This window comes from Pygocentrus nattereri, chromosome 25 (genome assembly GCF_015220715.1).
Source record: "Pygocentrus nattereri isolate fPygNat1 chromosome 25, fPygNat1.pri, whole genome shotgun sequence".
Classification (NCBI taxonomy): domain Eukaryota; kingdom Metazoa; phylum Chordata; class Actinopteri; order Characiformes; family Serrasalmidae; genus Pygocentrus; species Pygocentrus nattereri.
The window spans coordinates 20,114,852-20,133,848 of record NC_051235.1 but is presented as its reverse complement, the minus strand read 5'-3'; the positions used below and the strand labels follow the sequence as shown (position 1 = coordinate 20,133,848).

The 18,997-nt window shown below is 37.7% G+C and overlaps 2 protein-coding genes across 4 annotated transcripts; one reads left to right on the top strand and one right to left on the bottom strand.

The window, feature by feature from the left end:
• The first annotated feature begins 420 nt into the window (after positions 1-420).
• spi1b (Spi-1 proto-oncogene b) lies at positions 421-12,905 on the top strand. Of its 2 annotated transcripts, XM_017703520.2 has the most exons (6): positions 427-1,027; positions 1,707-1,781; positions 1,898-1,982; positions 3,444-3,640; positions 8,906-9,074; positions 10,683-12,905. In XM_017703520.2, exons 1-6 carry the CDS (start codon positions 986-988, stop codon positions 10,994-10,996), a joined length of 882 nt encoding a protein of 293 aa, XP_017559009.1. In that variant the 5' UTR covers positions 427-985; the 3' UTR covers positions 10,997-12,905. The 2 variants fall into 2 exon arrangements, with proteins under 2 accessions (XP_017559010.1, XP_017559009.1); XM_017703521.2 differs by lacking the exon at positions 1,707-1,781 and having other exon boundaries at positions 421-1,027.
• A 142-nt stretch (positions 12,906-13,047) lies between these two features.
• On the bottom strand, positions 13,048-18,872 carry si:ch73-314g15.3 (uncharacterized protein LOC368688 homolog). 2 transcript variants are annotated; one of them, XM_017703518.2, is made up of 12 exons: positions 18,568-18,872; positions 18,295-18,383; positions 17,685-17,803; positions 17,491-17,593; positions 17,298-17,395; positions 16,969-17,118; positions 15,997-16,164; positions 15,847-15,916; positions 15,680-15,758; positions 15,052-15,205; positions 13,609-13,713; positions 13,048-13,478 (listed from the first exon to the last, which is right to left on the bottom strand). In XM_017703518.2, the coding sequence occupies exons 1-12, from the start codon at positions 18,672-18,674 to the stop codon at positions 13,446-13,448; spliced, it is 1,275 nt and encodes a 424-aa protein (XP_017559007.1). In that variant the 5' UTR covers positions 18,675-18,872; the 3' UTR covers positions 13,048-13,445. The 2 variants fall into 2 exon arrangements, with proteins under 2 accessions (XP_017559007.1, XP_037390223.1); XM_037534326.1 differs by having other exon boundaries at positions 18,295-18,466; positions 18,568-18,707.
• Between the last annotated feature and the right edge of the window lie 125 nt (positions 18,873-18,997).

Here is an 18,997-nt window from a genome sequence, read left to right as displayed (position 1 = left end):
ACTTTTAACTTTTACATTTTGGAACTTTGATGGTTGCCTTTTAAACTGTAAGGAAGCAAACTGAAAGCAACAAAACATTATGTGGCACAAGCAAATGGAAGTCACTGACTGTCAGTGGCTGTCAATGTGTTGTAGTAGTGAGATAAAATTATAAAATACTGTACTTTGTAAAAAATATATACTTTAATAAAGCCTTCCTATGAAAAGAAATGCTTCCAGTTTCACTGTGCCACAATAAAGTAAGAAGAATTTGGTCATTTATACTGGAAAATGTTACTAAAAATCTGAAAAATATCTTAAAAAGTCAAGTTTACTTTAAATGACATAACAGACATCATTGTGTATATATCCAAAGAAAAAAGCAACATTAAGTTTTAACCATTTTGAGATTAAGTTGGGTCCCAGTGTTTGTCATGTTTGTGAGAATCACCCTTTTGAGAATGGCTTCTAAAATGCAGAAATTAGAGGAGCCCTAAAGTCTTCTAAAGTGGCACCAATTATTCCTTCATCCTACGTTAAAGCTTGTGGAATGGCAGGCAGTATGGAGGTGGACAGGAAGAAGCGTGTTGGCTGAGTTGTCTCTGATTGGCTATTGGGGGAGGTGACACTTCGCGTCTGTTCTAACTGAGTAGTTATAATCCCCACCTGACATCACCCTAAAATCAGGAACCAGCAGCAGACTCACACACATACCCAAAAATAAAGAAGTAACAAACAGAAAGCCCGATCCTTTTGGTCACGCTTGCTGTTAGGCTAACGTGCTACTTGCACTGTCTCTGTAGCCACTTTCTTTTAGGGGCCCTGGGAGATAGCTGTGTGGCCCCCACTGGATAAGGTGCGTGCTTCTGTGTGTGTGTGTACAAGATCTTTGGTTTCATTTGGTAAGAGGAAATTTCGAGTTGTGCAATGGCTCGGGGACAGTTTTGAAAGCCATTGAGAAAGGGTTAGCGCAAAGAGCTAGAGTCAGCGAAGGGGAGAAGACTCCATGTTGCCTTCATTCAGAATGGAGGGGTACATCATCCCACCTGTGAGTATTCTTCATCTTCTATGCATGCATTCCATTGTGTTTGTGTTCTGGTTGTAAACGTGTAAGGATACAAAGACCGAGACGTTAACGAAGAGTCAGCAAGGTTACGAGTTCCCGGCAATGGCCTAAAGCTAGTAGATGTATGAGTGTTTCAGTAATACTGATGTAACATTTCACTACTTAGTCCTCGAATGTAGACCTGAACAAATACTATGGTAGTAGAAAGTGAATGGTGTCACTATGTTGGTATTTTATTTTTAATGTTTACCGTTCAAATAGAACAGACAGCTCATTTAGTCTTATTAAGTCTTATTAAGTGTAGCCTCATATGCATTTGATTAATGTACACATAAATGTTTGTAGATGTGCAAATTCTTTGGCTGCCAACATTAGACACACTTGTATTTTAGGTTTTGTTATGGTTTCAGTGCTGCTTAGAACATTTTGGGACTGGCTTACTGGATTTCAATATCAACTATCTATAATTAAGATGTCTTGATTATTATGAGGTCAAACAGACTGAAATAAACAAACAGAATGAATACATCAAGTAATATATGACAGGTGGTCGTTCAGGATAACCTCACATGTGCTTCTATGTAACAACAATTCTATTCTACAAGTACAACTGTTCTCAAAAATTACTGAATTACTGAAATATAATTTCTATGTGTAATAGAAAATAACCCGGACTGGCTGGATGTCACAGACACCATCTGAGTTTAAAGATTACTGGGCACTTGTAAACAAAGATGTGAGGCTTTTCTCATACTGCATACTGCATTCATATTTCTGCATTGAACTTTAAGGGCTTTGCTTATTGTTTTCATTCCAAATGGTCAAACTCTCTCTTCACAATCCACCCAACAGCCATCGGACGAAATGATCTATGAATCTGACATCTATCGGCCGCCAATGGAATACCAATATATAATCGATGGAGAAGGCCAAAGTGGTGAGATGCAGTTTTTTTGTTTACATCAATTTATCTGTAGATTGTTGTTGTCTTGGCACTTTTAAGCATACGTCATTGCAGACTGTTCTAAATATCTACCTACTTTTTCAAATGGACTTAAACCTCACCAAAATAGGTTCATACTGCGCCACACTTAGAGGCCCATATTAACACCATCTTCGGTAGAATGAACTAACGGTTTAAAATCACACCCAGGGCAGCTGGGAATAAACCCCGCAAAGGGGGTGTTAGGAGAGCTAGCGAGTGGAACCAGGCAAGTGACCCGACACAAAGCAGGAAACAGATGCCTCATTTTGACAGGCAAGAAAACTACAGACGTAGAACGACAAATGTCCCCAAGGGCCTGCCACCTAAAAGAGTCTATCTAGGCCACACAGTTATCAAACGGAGCTATTGCTGAAAAATAGAAAGCATCACAAAAGAGAAAAAGGGCTGAAATGGACGTGCATTAAAAGAGGAGCCAGCTGAGAGTGCAGTACAGGGGTCATATGATTGTATGCACGATGCCGTCTCATTTCTGGAACTACAAAAGCTGAGAGTTTTTTGTGTACATTAGCATGTAGCATTTCAGATCTGAAAGCCACTGCAGTACGATGTTAAACGAAAAGTGAAAATGGTGTTCACCTACTTTCATGAACTCTGAGAAATGCTAATTACAGGAGGCTTTAAGCCAAACGACATCATCAAAGTCAGCCATGTGTTTGCAGTTTGACGTTTGGCCTGTTTTGGAAATGTAATGATTGCTTGACAGAAATTAAGCTAAAACTTAATGTAATTGTCAGAGGAGACTATGACTGTATTCACAGTTAGGCTTAGCTTAAGTCTAAGAATTTGGCTAAATAACTCAAGTTATGTTCAATGTTCGTGCTATGCGTGTGTTTAATGCTCTTACATATAACACAGCTAATGTAATTTATACAGTAACAGTTTCAGCAATGTAACAATTGTTTAAGTTGACATATTTTTATGAACTCTTCTTTAGCTAGGCATCTTCTTAAATTTTCCCATGAAGTATGGGGCCAGCTACAGTTGATTGCCTTCAATAAAAAATATTTTCACATAAGATAAACATTTTTAACGTCTATTTTGGAATTCTGTGTGTTCTAAACACATAACCAATACAGAATGTATTGCAAATTGACAAGGAATGGATATAGAAACTAGGATTCGTCATTTCAGTGATGGAAAACATGGAGGCCAAAAACAAAGTTTGATGCTATTCTAAATCTGCGGAAGGGAATGGTGGTGTGAACACGTAGGCCTGGTGGTTTAAGTGAAAAAAACAAACAAACAAACAAAAAGTAAATGTTTTTTAAAAATCTGAAATGGACAATTTAACTACTACCCATGTTTTACTGACAGTCTAATGTCGACATCGGTTTTTGTGTATTGGCTCTAAGATGGCAATTGCTGACCCTTCATTTGACCAACTCTGTCCAGATCACACTTGGGAGTATAACCCCCACCCTATCCACTCAGGAGACTTTGAGAACCTGCCAGAGAGCCACTTCACAGAGCTACAGAGTGTGCCACAGGTTCACCCATCCAGCATGCATCAGCGCTTCAGTGAGATGGAGTCCAGCCACTTTCTTGACCCCAGTCTGCCTGGACCCCACATTGCCCTCTCCCCTCCACAGGTGAGATTTCACTAACTGCACCAATTCTGCTACAAAGCCAAAGACTGCACAGTGGAGCCAATGGTCAGATTATATAATTTCACTATACATCCAAAAGCAGTGAGACTTCAAAGTGGGACCCAAAAAGGGTTCTTTAGAGCAATGCCACAGAAGAACCACCTGTGGTTCTCTGAAGAACCTTTTAAGTGGATGGTTCTTCATGAACTGGTCTTGTTATTGAGACGTGTGAGTGCAAAGAACCTTTTTAAAGATCTAAAGAGCCTCCATATAATGTAAAGCTTCCAGAACCTTATGTCCTTATGTCAAGAACCATTTAGGAACTTTTATTGTTAAGAGTATTGGTAGAGGCTTGCAAGCTGCACTAGCCTTGTGCTGATAACTGATATTATTGAATATTGTGATAATATAAATAAGACCATTATTCTCATAAATATGTAGTAATGACTGCACTTAATAATACTGATCAACTGGTATTGCACATGTGCATATTTAAACATCACTTGAAAAGATTATAACAGATTTTGAGTCTGGCAAAGAATGCTGGGGAATATGCAAATGAAACAAAGGAACTCTGGTACATGACAGCCACTCCACACTAGAGTGCAAAATGGATGAACTTGTTTCTAGCATGCCGTTTTGGCAATATTTTGGTTTCCAATCAACATAATGCAGAGAATCACTGGATGTTAACTGTGTTGCATACTGCCTGTGCAGAATACAGTTGTCATAATAAATTATTAAGTAATTTTAGATGCTAGTCCAGCTGATAATTGCAGTTGTATGCAAAAGATTAAATGCCCCCCATTCAATTATATTTTATTGATTTTCCACATGTAAATCAGTTAAAACATATGACATTGCCACTTTTTAAAATTATTTTAATGCGTGATTTTTTATTGAACTATTTATTTATGCTGAGTTTAAAATAAAAAAAATTCGTATTTTTTTACCCAATGTGTTCAATTCGGCAAATAAACAGTAGTTCATAACCGAATTTAGATCATGCTTATATTGCTTATCGCAATAATTCTGCACACAAAGATCATCAGTCTAAATATACACTTAGGTTTGCACAATGTTTTTTACTTTTTTTGATTTTTCACATTATAATTGCACGTTATGAGTCCATGTGTGAGTTGCTGGAAAATTATGTGATGCCATCACATGCACATTTTCCCCTGAAAATACACAATTATACTTTCCATAATTCAGCTTGCACAAGAACATTTGCTACAAGTTAGCTGCAGAAACCCCAAAGGCCTGTATGTGGGCCCTCGCTTCAGTCCCTTACTCAACCACATAACGGACACATTAATATGTAGTAATTACAAGACTAGCACTGAAGATTAACAGCTGCATAATAAGGAGTTAACTGATTGGGTTGTTATAAAGAGCCTGTAGAATTTATCCCTGTCCTTATTTGCATGTACGAGAGTGCACACCAAATCTTAGCTGTCACTGAGTTGGTGCAGAGTTTCATTTGCTTTGCTGGTGTGGAGCGCAGAGAGCGCATCTGCACCCAGACTGTTTCTCAACCCAGCCTTATCCTGACCAGTCCTCACCACTGTCACCACAGCAGCAGCCTGCATACTCACCAACCGCCGTTACACAGGCCCTCCCCACTTACACAAACACAACCGCTCCTTATTGTGACACACACACACACACAGATGTGCTCGGACACCCAGAGACACACAAAACGCAAGCATGTTCACATACATACACGAGCGCATACACACAAAAACTGGGCTGATATCAATGAGAAGGGATGCTAATTTTAAATGACTAATTTGTAATTATGATTCCATTCAACCATCCATGCTGTATAAACAGTTCATATTATTGCAATTTGACATAATTGGATTAGTTATTCAGATTCTTATCAGTAAATGAAAGTTCAGGAGTTTCATTTTCGCTCTTAATTTGGCAGCATAATACCAACGCAGCGTGAAACAAACAAAGGGAAATATTTATGCTTTTTTTGTTGTTGTTATTTTGTGTTTGTGGTGCTTTTTTGGCTTTTATTTTCTTACGTTTATCAACAATTGTGTTGATGGAATAGAATATATTTATGTGGAAATAATGCACACATCTGAGTCCAAGCACATCCAAGGCAACTTTTCTTTAGGAAATATGAAACAGAAGACAAGCAATGTACAGAGTGCAAAAGCAGACCCAGTGAAAGCAATCTATGGGCTAGAATGGGAACCAGATCAGAGAGTGGCTGTGATTGGATCCTCTCTGTCTGGGTGGACTTCTTTCTAAGGCACTAACCACAGTACAGGCTATCGAAAAGAGGGCTTTTCCTCTGTGTGTAGCCGTGGACTCGCTGGAGGGAAGAGAGCTGTCTGAATGGCAGGCTGATTTACTGCCTCCTGTAGCGCGCACGGCCACTCCTGCACAGGGCCACAGTGACTTACACTGAAAATAATATTCTTCTGTTGGCCTTATCTGATCTCCTCATATTGCGGTTCAGAATACTGTATGCGGTGCGACTATGTAGCTATTTGTGGAAGTTCAACTGTTCAAAACAGATGCACACGAGTTTAAGGCAAGAATTTTTTCATTTCTGTTTTTCTTTTTTCAAGATGTTTTGTTCATATTCATTTCAAAACACTGCTACTCACAAAACATATTTCTAGACAGTTTTTAAGGCCTCTTATCAAGTGAAATAATCTTACTTTACTTGCAAACTGAACTTCCCTTAAGCATCATCTCTTTAAATTTCACTTGATAAAAGGTTGACACTTGACAAAAGGTTAGTCTAACCTATTAGTGTAGTAATATCCTTCGTATCATCTTCATATTCACTTTTTTGAAATAAATGAATGTTTGATGTATCATATTGACATTGTTACCATTTCAAAAGGTATCACAAGTCCATATAGTCCATATATGGAAACTAAGCTGCAAAAACAGCCTGTTTTGAATTCATTAGTTTTGTAATGTCACAAAAACCAACACAGTTACATATATTCACCTTTTCAGCCTACAGTGGTTTAGCCCCACCCATTCGCACTGAAGTTATAAAGAGTGTTTCAGCATGGGCTGCTTTTTGAATGAGGCACAATACAAGGCAATCAAAACAGAGGTTATTTACATATATCAGTCTTAAAGGCACAGTAACAGCAACAGCCTGTTCCATTTGAAGGGATAAACAGGTTGGAGAATGGCTATGTAAAAATAAATTAAGTTTATTTTGGTATGTAAATCCACACAAACCTTAAATATGAAAAAAAATATAGAATTTTGTCTAATGTTAACACACCATAAAAGCAAAAAGGTTGGGTGCTTATGGTCTTACGTCTTTTTCAAGGCTTCCTAGTTTCTTTTCCAATTAAATTTTTGGGAATCTTTGAAATGTGATGCATGTTTCTTAAGTTAGAGAGGAGCTTTCCAAAATGTATGCATAATTAAATGGTTAAGATCTGGATATAGTCATTTGGGGTGATTTGATAAGAAATGTGTCTTTCTAAAGAAGCTTACTGAGTCAAAAATGTTCACAGTTGTGGTGACAGGAACCAGACGTCTGAAGTGTTTAATACCTCTTTAAGCTCCCTCCCAGGAAGCTGACTTCACACAAAATCATTATGTACACACTGCCTGGTGCCTGAGACTTGTTTTCTGATAGTTTGGTAAGGCAAATGGTCCCTAAAGAAAATTAAATTTTTCATATTTACCACTATTTCACTATCAACTACATTACACATAAAAACTCATGGCACATGTAGCTTCAGTGGTCATTTTGGATTGTAAATAAAATGGCTATATTTGCACTGTAGTCATCGTAGGTTTCTATCACTGTAACGGTAAAGGAATTCCTCTACAATGCACAATTTCACATCAAATTATTCTAAATACTTTGTTTACATCTTAGTAAAATAATTATGCAGACACTTTGAATAGTTCCACTATAGGTTCATTTTTACGGTTTGGCCTATTTTGGGAATACTGGTTACTCAATAAATCATCCAAAAAACTGGCAGCTTTCCTGATGACTAATATGATCATCAGGAACAACCTTAAAGTAAATCTATGAGTAATTCCAGATGTATAAGCGAAATTAGTTTAAGGATGTAACAGGTCATAGGTGTGACTCTAAAACAATTGCTTCCCTGTGTTACAAGGATTGAAGGTGTTCTCTTTCTTACTTAGGTATTGATACCAAGATGCAGTAGTTTATTTGATGATGCTGAAACTAAGGAAACCACATACAATGACTTCAGCTGAACTTAAGTGTAAAATAAGTTTGTTTCAACATCCTGCGTGACCTCTTTTTCTGAGCTGGCCGTCCCATCATGTGGAAGTGTGTCTTCCAACGCATTGCATGAAATGACACAAACAGGCATTATAACAATGTGACTGTCTTCAAGACCTTGTGATCTCAGTCACCTTTACTTCATGCTGATATCTGTTCTTTATTTATTTTCTACCTTTTTTGGACAAATGTTTCTCACCTTTTTTAAATGGAAGCGATTTGAGATCATATCTGTGGAACCACAGTGAAGTATACTGAAATAGTCTTGAGAGAGTACCATACTCCTCCTCAGTGGTATACAGTGGTAAGCAAGAAACTTCCTCTTTTGCTATTTAGCATGCCTAACATATCTTGAAATAATACAGCATGGCCACCTGTTGACACAGGCTTGGGTTTTGGCCTTTTATGCCACAGTGACTCAAACTCTTGTGAGGATGAGTCAAATTTCACTCAGCATTATAGAGTACTGAGCAAAAATAAAAGCCCAACCTCCATTTAATTTCCTGTGAAAACACCCATTAAGTACATGCTCTTGATTTTTCAGGGGGTTGGATATAAAATATTCAAATTGCATAAAGAAGGAGCAAATCAAAGGAAAAGACTTTGACATCACTGACTGTGTTTAGGATTAGTCGGATCTTGGGAAATGCAACCAACTTCTAAGACCGAACTTTGGATATATAGAAAAATATCAGTACAGATTTCTAAAAAAAAAAAACTGAATGCAGGGCTCCAGAAAAAAATGAACAATATGATAAAGGCAAAGTATGGACATACTAAATGCTGAACAAATATATATACTTACCTATTTCTGAGTAATTTTCTTTTGTTTTCTGGTGAAAATTTAGTAAGTTGTGCTTAATACCTGTTTTAAAAGGAAATAACATGCACTGTAGTTGAACATGTTGCTCTGAGAAAGGAATTAACCACATGAATACATGAGAACACGAGATGCTTCAATGGTCCTTATGACCTCCCCAGAATAAAGTGCTGTTGTTGCCCTGCAGATGACCTATTTGCCCCGGCCATCGGTGTGTTACCCCCATAGCGTGCAGCCCTCACCTCTCCTGCGGAGTTCAGATGATGACGACCCCGGCAGCCGTAGCCCACCACTGGAGGTGTCTGATGAAGAGTGCATGAGGGACCACATCAGCTCCACTACCGGAGTAGAACACGGTGAGGATTTTCTCTCAGTTTCCAGGTATGAGAAAAAGCTAAAGTTGAAGAAATTAAATGGTTTCCATTTACTCCAAAAGTACTCAGCCAGGACACGTTTGGCGTCTGACGTTTGCTTGTTCTTGCTTTGGAGTTATGAGGCTAATGTAGTTAACAAGTAACGGAAGCTGATAATCTACCAATTAGCATCAATGCAAACTGCATGTCTAAACCATTTCATGCTAAGGTTGGGGATATATTACGATATTTTCACGTGATAAGTTATGTCACAATACACTTTTCTGAGCACACTGTGGGTATCGTCAGTATTTAAAGAACACTAGCTAACTTAAAGGTCCAAAACATATTATTATTTTTATTATAATTAATAATAATAATGGCACTACAGGTTGTATTTTGTCTGTTCCATCTTAACAAATCCCTGAACAAGTAAAAATCATGAATCATCAGATATTGTGAAAATGTCTTGTCTCCAGATATAATTAATATCACCCACCCCTATTTCACACTTGCCTTAAATAATGTCAAACAGACTTGCTTAAGTGGTTTCTGACACTGTTTGGCAATGTTATCCTTGAAAATAGAGAAAGGTATGAATCAGGTTTTAAGATGGCTATTTTTAGCTATGCAACATGCCTTTGTTCTTTTGTTTAGAGAATAGAATGTCATACAGAGTCAGAAATCACAAAAGCAAGCATATTTGAGATTTCTTCGCAGGTGATTTAGGCATATAGTTTACATGATAGTAACTGGTGGCTGTAAGGTTCCATTACCTGCTAGCCACATTAGCCTCATAGCCCCAGTGGAAATGCTTATGTGGTTTCTCACACTATTACTGTTAATAACTACTGTATAAAAAATAATAAAAAATAATGTATAAAAATGGAGACAACATGAACAAGATGCAGGGTTTAAGATAGCTGCTACTTTTTGTAGTTATGCAGTGCATTTTTTCTATAGCAATGAGTCAGGAGCATCATCAGCGAGTCTATGTAAGATTACTTAACATGCAGGTGTTGATTTAGCTGTATAGCTAATATGATGCTGGTGGCTATAAGCTTTCTTTACTTGTTAGCTGTATTCGCCTTGTAGCTTTGGCGTTAAACTAATGAAGTAAGCTTTGGGGAAAAGATGTTTTGTCTGATTGATTGCACTTGCTGTAAATTTGAGTTTTGGTCAAACCATTCTTTTAAAGGTGAGGGCTAATGACTCCAGCTTTGATGGCTGATGTAAGTACTTTGAGTGCCTGCTGACTGGTTTTTAGAGTAAATTCTTGATATTTGCTAAGAAATATAATGACGTATATATAGCCAGAAAAACGCAAGCGAAGCTACTTCTCTGAATACGTGTCAAATTTAACACACAAATATTTGGCTTCCCCAAAATTTCCCTTTAACCAGACCAATAGAATAACAAGGAACTTTCTGTGAAGGGTCATGTTTCCAACAAACAACCCTATCGAGAGCCTTGGCCTGGCCAAACAATACTCTCACACAGGCCGTTTGACATGGGCTGTCCCATATTTGACAGCAAAATCTCCCCCCATCACAAAAAGACTGGGCTATTGACTTTTTTCTCTGTTTATCTGTGTGTCTTTTTTTCACCTAGGAAACAAGAAGAAGATTCGTCTGTATCAGTTCCTGCTGGACCTTCTGCGAAACGGGGACATGAAGGACAGCATCTGGTGGGTGGACAGAGAAAAGGGAACTTTCCAGTTCTCTTCCAAACACAAAGAGGCCCTGGCCCACCGCTGGGGCGTACAGAAGGGCAACCGCAAGAAGATGACCTACCAGAAGATGGCCAGGGCGCTGAGAAACTACGGCAAGACCGGAGAGGTCAAAAAGATCAAGAAGAAGCTCACCTACCAGTTCAGCGGCGAGGTGCTCGGGAAGAGCCATCTAGATAGGAAGCTGTACATGTAAAGCGATAGGAAAGAAAGAAAGGAAGAAAGAAAGAAAGACAACAGAGACTTGGTGCATGGAAGATGATCTCTTTCTGTTCAAGAAAGTTCTGCTCATTTGGACTTCGAGCATCTCACTCTTTTGGTTGGCCGACCTTACATGTTTTCTTTTATGTTCCATTTTAGATTATTCACCTTTGCATTAATGAAATGAACTTTGTCTTTGAACTACTAGCCCACAGATCACAAGGCCATTACAGGTGCAGGGCCACATATGAAAACATTTCATGTTTACCAGATGTGAAAAACGCCCTGAGGGTGAAGGTGAAAATAAAAGTAAGAAGCATAGTAAGTTATAAAACTAAATCAAATGGCTCTCAAGCAAGGGCAGTTGTTAACGTCTATGCTGAGCATGATGGGGGGAAAAAAAATCACAAAAATACAAAAGCAGAAGTGAAAACAAATGACACAGGCTCACGCTGTACGGAAAATACGGCACTTGTCTCGTCTGGCCAGCACACACAGGGTGACTTTTAGTCTCTGTTTTTACCCTCCCAGCAAGGGTGCTTTTCTTAACAACACTTAAAAATAAAGGTTACCAAATGGTTCTTAGCTCAGACATACGGTTCTAGAAAACCTTTAGTTGTAGAGGTTCTTTAAAGGGCCTACATTCTACTTTGTGTGTATTTTATTTAATTTTTTCCCCCAGAGATTGATTTATAATCTTTGTATGGCATGAAGCAAAACAGCCCTTATTCTTTTTTCAGGCTGTTTTTATTACTGTGCCTTTAAAACTGGTGTATTTAAATGACCTCTGTTCTGATTGGCTGCCCTGTGTCTTGTCTCATTGTAAAAACAGTTGAGGTTTAATCACTCTGTATAGCTTCAGCATGGATGTGCAGGGCTAATCTGCTGTAGGCTGAATAGCAAGATATATGCAAATTAGCTGGTTTTCATGACATCATCAAACCAGCAAAATCAAAATGGGCTGTTTTTACAGCTTAGTTTCTATGGACTGCATGGGAATGACACATTTCGAAACTATCGATTCATAGTAATCAAACTCTTATTTTATAAACTTTCGAAAACAATCTTCACCCAAATATGGCCTTTAAAGAACTGTCTATTGAAATGATCTTTAGGGAAACAAAAGTGGTTCTTCTATATCATCAATCCAATGAATTCTTATGGCACCTTTACTTTTAAGAGTGAAATACGTGTAAATGTTAAAGATGGTGAGAGTAAGGTACATGTTCTTTAAGTATGGAGAATGACCAGTCCTGTGCTCATACATGAGCTTGATTAGTTAGAGGCATAGAACTCTTATCATGATAAAGGGCATCAGAAGCCAGTGGCTGGACATCAAAGTACAAAATACTTTCTAAAGCTACATTCAAATAAAGCTATTGGTGCATTTTGTAATTATTATTTTTATGTATTTTATGAGCTGTTTGTTTTACCATGTTTTTCAGGGTTTTCATGAAGCAGTCTTCAAAATCTGTTTGTAGGACACATTATGTGGACTATTCATTGCTTTTATAAAATTCATGTACATGTATATAAGTGTAGTTAATTGTATCAGTCCATGGCCCTGTAGTCTAACTCTATATATTGGCTGCCTTTGAGCTTTCTGTAAGCAGTGAGTGACGTTTTATCTACATTCCACTGATTTCTACTTTATTTTTTTTATTTTAATGAGTGGACAGTAATCAACGGGTTCTGTGAAAACAACCTTTGACCCTGAAGTCAAAGAAATACGCTGACCAACAAGCATCTTGAATATGAGAGAACAGATGAAAATCATTTGAGATTGAATTCTTGATATCAAAGATGTAAAAAGAAAATGCAATGTAATTAAATTAAGAAAAAAAATGTTACTGGATCATATTCAAAACCCAGCTATATCACTAAAAATGGCACGTTCAAATCCCCTACTGTGTTTTTTCACTGTACGCCACCTCTCTGCACACTTGGTGGACTCACCAGCACCCTCTGTCAGTACAATGAGTTATAGTTTTTCTATTTTTGGTGATGTTTGGAAGATTTGTGTTGACACAAAAAACAAGTACATGACAACTTTGGAGATTATATTTATTGGATCATACTTAATATGGTGCATACAAAAAAAGTTAACTTTTTTAAATATTTTTTTTCCCCTTTCAGAAAAAAATATTCTTAAATTTCCAAGAAATACTTCTGTGAATTTTTACATGTAAGATTAACCACTAGTCCATCACTTTTCTATGCATTTGATGCATAAAAAAACAGAAGATACCATTCAATATAGCAGCAGTACTTTAAAAACCTGCATAAATAACCATTTCACAACAGCAATGGACACATAAAACAAGTACAGCTAATTTTCACTGAAGTGTAAATGATGGCAGTTACTGGTGAGTGAGCGTATACTGAACAGAAGTGAGTGAATAGCTGCTTATCTTTTCATATCAAATGGTGAAGGACACCTTCGGTCAGCTGGAGGGTTTAACAAGTGGAACATACCACTGTGGAGAAAACAATTCTGTTTATTACACGTGCTTTAACATCAGATCAGATTATAATTTTTTCTGCATTTTCAAAAGCCACTAATGTTAGGACATGATGCATACTACAATAGAACAGTAAGAAAAATACCTCTTCTGTCATCCCTGCTGTCATCCTCCCCTCTGTGTTAAAAGGGGGCTTTAAATACCCTTTGAAGTGCAACTTCACCAAATCATGGAAAGTCGTCAAGCAATCCTAGAAAATAATACAGTAATCACAGCAAACAGGCACTGACTGATATAGAATGATAGAGGACAGTGAAAAAATGGATAGCACCAGTATACTTTCCTTTAAATATTAAACATTCACAAAAAATATGCTTAAGCCATCTTTTTTTTCTATACTAACCTTTAACAGATGCAATAATACTCAAAAACCTGGAATCACTGATTTCAATGATATAAATGCAATTTGCTGGCTCAATCAAAAATCAATTTGGTTAATTCTAATATGGTAATGCGGTACAACTTGTAAATACAAATGAGCAATATTAGAAGACTTTAGAATGCCTACAATTACAGAATGTTTAGAAAATAAAGTTACAAAAATAAATATGCTGAAATCATATTTCATTATAGAATTTGCCAATCAAAAATAAGGGCAGGTAACTTGCAAAACAATTTATTTAAATAGATAAATTATAGGATACTACTCACAATTTGCTAACTTGTTTACAAAATTCCTGAAATATTCAATTATTTAAATTACAATTTATTTTGGCAAATCATTTGTAATGTTTAATTATTACATTTACAATTGTATAATAATGAAAAAGACACATTAATACAGCAAGTGATTCCACATTTTTGAATACTAGTGCACTGCTATTAATCACAATGTACTTTACTTTAAGCTATTGCTTCTCACTCATAGCTTAAAGAAACAAGCTGAGAAAATATGTCCAAAGTGCAGATTTTCAAGCTTTTAATCTATTTCATATTTGTGCTCCTAATTTTTTATGGTTTGAATATGAAATATGATTGTTGTGTGCAGTCTTGCTATGTAGAAAGAAAATCCATCCTTTATGTTTTATCACGTTTTTTTATTTTGGTTTTGTTATTAAACGTAAGTTAACGCAACATGTAAAGTAATGGCACTTGATGTCTAAGGCCAGAAAGATTCAAGCTAAGCAAACACTGTTTTGCTCGTCGTTGCATTTTAAAATGTGTGATGACGTAATTAATAACGAGTCTCAAGAGCAACCTGCACTTTGAGCATTACAGAAGTGAACGCTATAGTGACAGCCAAGCTTAGGCCATAGTGTCATAGCAGACTAGCAGTTGATTGGGTTTCTCAATAATGGTACAGGCAAATCAAGCATTCGCACTCTGCTGGCCAGGTATCGTCATCTGCTTTCGCATACTTCCATACTGGGATTAATGACTGCTCTCACAACATGCTCAGCAATAAAAAATGTTTTATGCAGGTTGCTCAGTTATCTTAGCTTAACATGATGGATCGTTTGACCAAGACAAATCTGCACAGAACCAAACGAGGCACAGAAGACACATCGCTCTGTGTAATAACTCTTACCCGTCCCTCCTTGGAACAGATGTATGTGAACCATCGCAGTCCTGCAGCCACATGAGTGATCTCATCAGTGTAGATGACCTTTAGGATCTTTACCGAGTTTGTGTCTCCCTGAGCTGCAAAGCGGGACAGCGTCTGAGGGTGCACGTCTAAGCCCCTATGGAAACCATGATACCAAGTCAAATAAATACTGAGATAAATAAAGACTGCCTGTTTTTGGACGTTTGAGACAGACACTGAGTACGTTTTCCACACATATATTGAAATCTAAACTTGGCTTTGATGAACTAAACAGACAGAAAATAACCTGTCAGTATACTTGTGCTGTCTTCAGCTGAAAACAGGAATCGATTACTAACAGGGACTTCAGTGTCAAAGATTGCACCATTTTACCACCAATCAGAGTCATCAAACAATAACTTTAACATGATGGCAGACTTGAGAGTTCGACAGACTTTAGTCTCACTAAACTGACGTATCTTCAGAACAAATGGAACAATTGCTGAAAGAAGCACTTAAACCTCAGTTTTAGTGACTATGTGTTACTGTTTTTTGGCTGCAGTAGAACAGCAACTAAGAAAGCCACAATTTGGTTCCATAGCTGTTTTGTATAATGTTCTCAGTAACATACCTGGCTTCATGGACCATGTGCACTATAGCCAATCTTGCTAGAAGATTATGAGAAGTTTCCGTCGCTGACTGCCACAAACCTACAGAACAAGGACAAGAAATTATCTTACAATATTAGCTTCACAAAGTCAGTTTCCAACCCAAACAGGGCCTGAATGCCATACTGACCATTATGCACTGGGAGGGTACCAAAAGAGCTACCCAGTTCCTTGATCCTTTCCTCTAATAAATCATAATGCTGTTGAGAAAAAAATAACGTGTTATATTACAACCAGAAAATCGTAAGCTGCAGTATTTAAATGTAGTCAAGTCACTGACCTTGGCTTCATCCCCTGCTACTTTGACAAAGTCGCTGAAGAACTCCTGTGGCATTGAGTCTCCAGTACTAAGCTGGACTGAAGAGAATCGAGCTATAATATCCCATGAGACGTCAATAGCCCACTGCTCTATGTTGGCCAGAGAATGAAGCAAAGCGACCCTGCTTGCCTATTAACAAAGAAGTAAAACTTTTCAAATGGATTAATGAGGAGCTGCTGATTTGGAGCTGACTTATAAAAATGTCTACAAGACAGGATGGGGACAGTAATATTTTAACTTCTGTATGAATAACAATAATAATAAAAAAGAATTAGGCTTTGTGACAGAAGACAATAATTTATACAGTGCTTTGTAAAAGACAAATATCTCCTTTCATTTAATTAATTTCCACTCCATATGGCCATTAAACATAAGCTATTCATCACAATCACCAACAACTATTTCTTAGCATTTAGCTTGTCTGTACTTTGTCTTTCTTATGGTCTTCATTCTCTTCTAGAGATTTGCTTTCAGTTTTTCAAAAAAATCTGCAGGGTGTTTTTTCCACACCTCCAAAGTTCTTAGAAGTCTGAGGTTTGGGCTCTGTGGTGGTCAGTACTTTGTTCTTATATTATCTAATCTCCCCAGAAATATCTTCAGAAACATGAATAACTTGTGCTTAATGGCCGTTTTGACTGGAAATTAAATAAATGAAGGAGTGGAGGGTGGTCTCTGACTTTTGCACAATACTGCATATACAGTTATAATGTTTAGTGTATATACGATACCTTTACAACGTATAATAGATTAATTAGTTCCATTTTCCCATGTCTCATTGCTACACATAACATTCTTTTTAAATGTATTTATTCTTTCTTCTTCTTTTTATTTTCTTACCCCGCCTCCCCACCTTATTCATTGATTTCTGTATTAATTCTGTCAACATGACATGTTAAACAAATCTTTCCTCTTAAACCTCATCAGACTGCATACCTGTGTGCCTCCTTTGCCACGTTTGATTTTGCCCGGCTCCACCACAGTCAGGCTATCCATCCTGCTAGGCTGATTCGGTGGAGCACACTCCCCAATTTCTGTTATTTTCCCAGTATGCCACCACCTCTGCACATCCTTAGTCAAAGCCACCTGAGGTAGAGAACAAAATTGCAAAGCCTTTGAGAGGCACCTGAATTAATGTCAAGCAGTAAACGAAGTGTCAGATGAGTGTATATGTTGATATGTCTGTTACAGAATGAAACCAGTCCTGCTAAATAATGATTCAGTCCTTCTGAAGTACTCCAAAAAAAGAGTATAAGAAGGCTAACCTTTTCCTTTGGGTCCGGAGTACAAAGGATTTTCGTGGCCCAGAAACAGAGTGTATTTTCCGAGGATGCTGACTTTATTTCCACTGGTGACAAGACATCTAGAAAAAGTTTCCAAACAAAAGAGGAGTTGCTTGACTTTTATAAACTTATGGTTGCTTTTTTCTTTTCTAAACCTTTCTATATTAGCACTCACCCATTTTTACTGTTTTTGTCACTGGGACAGGGTAGCAAGACAAGGTACTTTGAGTGTTAATATAAACCTTTCCATCCACCACTCTGACATCATACACCTGATTCTGTGGTCAAGAACAAAATATTTAAGTACATTTAAGGACATCAAAAATGTTGCAATGATGCCATACTAACAGCTTCATTGCAGTGGTCTACCTGCAGTCCTGTGGAAGAGGAACCCGTCTCCAGGCTGAAGTCAAAATAATGCCAGGGGCATATCAGTGCCAGTTTCCCATCTCCAAGGTCCTCAATGTCTCCTTGGTCAAGTGGGCCCCCTGTCAATACAGCCATAAATAAATAAACAGATGGGTGGATGGATAATTACATGAATGGATGAATGAACAGTTACATGAACTAATGATTGGAAGGATGAATGGATGGATAGCTACATGAATGGAAGGATGGATAACTACATGAATGGAAAGATGAACGGATGGATGGACAGGCGGATGGATAACTACATGAATGGAAAGATGAATGAATGGATAATTAAATGAATGGATGGGTGGATGGACGGATGCTTAAATGAATGGATGGATAGTTACATGAATAGATGGATGGATGAATGGATGGATTGATGGATAGCTACATAAACGGATGGACGGATTTATGGTTACATGAATGGATATATGGATTGATAAAAACAATGGCATAGAGGATGGTAAAACGAGACCTGGGCACCTTCTACACAAAAAATGAACTGACTTGATCTGTTTTCCAGAGCGTATTTTCAGTGTTTGCTGGTGGTTTGTGAAACTGCACCAACCTTCGTGTGGGCAGGATGAGTCCATAGCCCAAAACCTTCCTTCCTCTGTCCGCACAAGAACGATGTGCTCGCCATCGTCTGCGTAAAATCTCCAAGACGATATTAAGCAAGATTTAACAACACGCCACTGATTTTCAGTTAGTTTCATTTGGAGCTTATGAATAACAGCTCACTGTAACAAAAGTAAAAAAAAACATGCAAACCTAATTTTTTTCCAATGATTTTTATTTATTTGTCTTACTGTTCTTGGTCCCTAAGGGACTCTTAACTTACTTCGTGCATGGTGACTTAAATTTCGCTGCATCTCCGACACACTGCCAGCTCCCGGCCTTTACAACATCTTTAAGGGCCTCAACCAAATCTTCTTCAAACTGCTCCATCGAAAATCCAGAAGAGCTTATTTCTGAATGCCATACAGCGCTGTGGTGCAGAAAAAAACGCCTCTTAAACTAATAAAACAGCTCACACACTTCTGTCGAAATGTCTCCTACACATGCTTTCCTTCCGGTTGCATGCGGTCCGCTCCTATTGCAAAATAAAAGTCGAACGTTTTCCCTCTGTACATAGGACACAAGTCCGTCTGAATGTACATGCTCATTTAAGCCTCATGAAGCCTTGCGGTCAGCTGATGGTAATGAGTCCAGCCGTCTGGACATCGAACCGAACCGTGATGTATTAAAGTCAGCTCATTTATTATTGTAAT

Coding starts and splice junctions, on each gene's coding strand:
- spi1b (XM_017703520.2), top strand. CDS start 986: ATGTTGCCTTCATTCAGAATGGAGGGGTACATCATCCCACCT. Junction 1,028..1,706: donor AGGGGTACATCATCCCACCT/GTGAGTATTCTT, acceptor TATGTGTAATAG/AAAATAACCCGGACTGGCTG. Junction 9,075..10,682: donor CACTACCGGAGTAGAACACG/GTGAGGATTTTC, acceptor TTTTTCACCTAG/GAAACAAGAAGAAGATTCGT.
- si:ch73-314g15.3 (XM_017703518.2), bottom strand. CDS start 18,674: ATGGAGCAGTTTGAAGAAGATTTGGTTGAGGCCCTTAAAGATGTTGTA. Junction 18,384..18,567: donor TTTAAGTCACCATGCACGAA/GTAAGTTAAGAG, acceptor ATCGTCTTGGAG/ATTTTACGCAGACGATGGCG. Junction 17,119..17,297: donor CTCCGGACCCAAAGGAAAAG/GTTAGCCTTCTT, acceptor TCTCTACCTCAG/GTGGCTTTGACTAAGGATGT.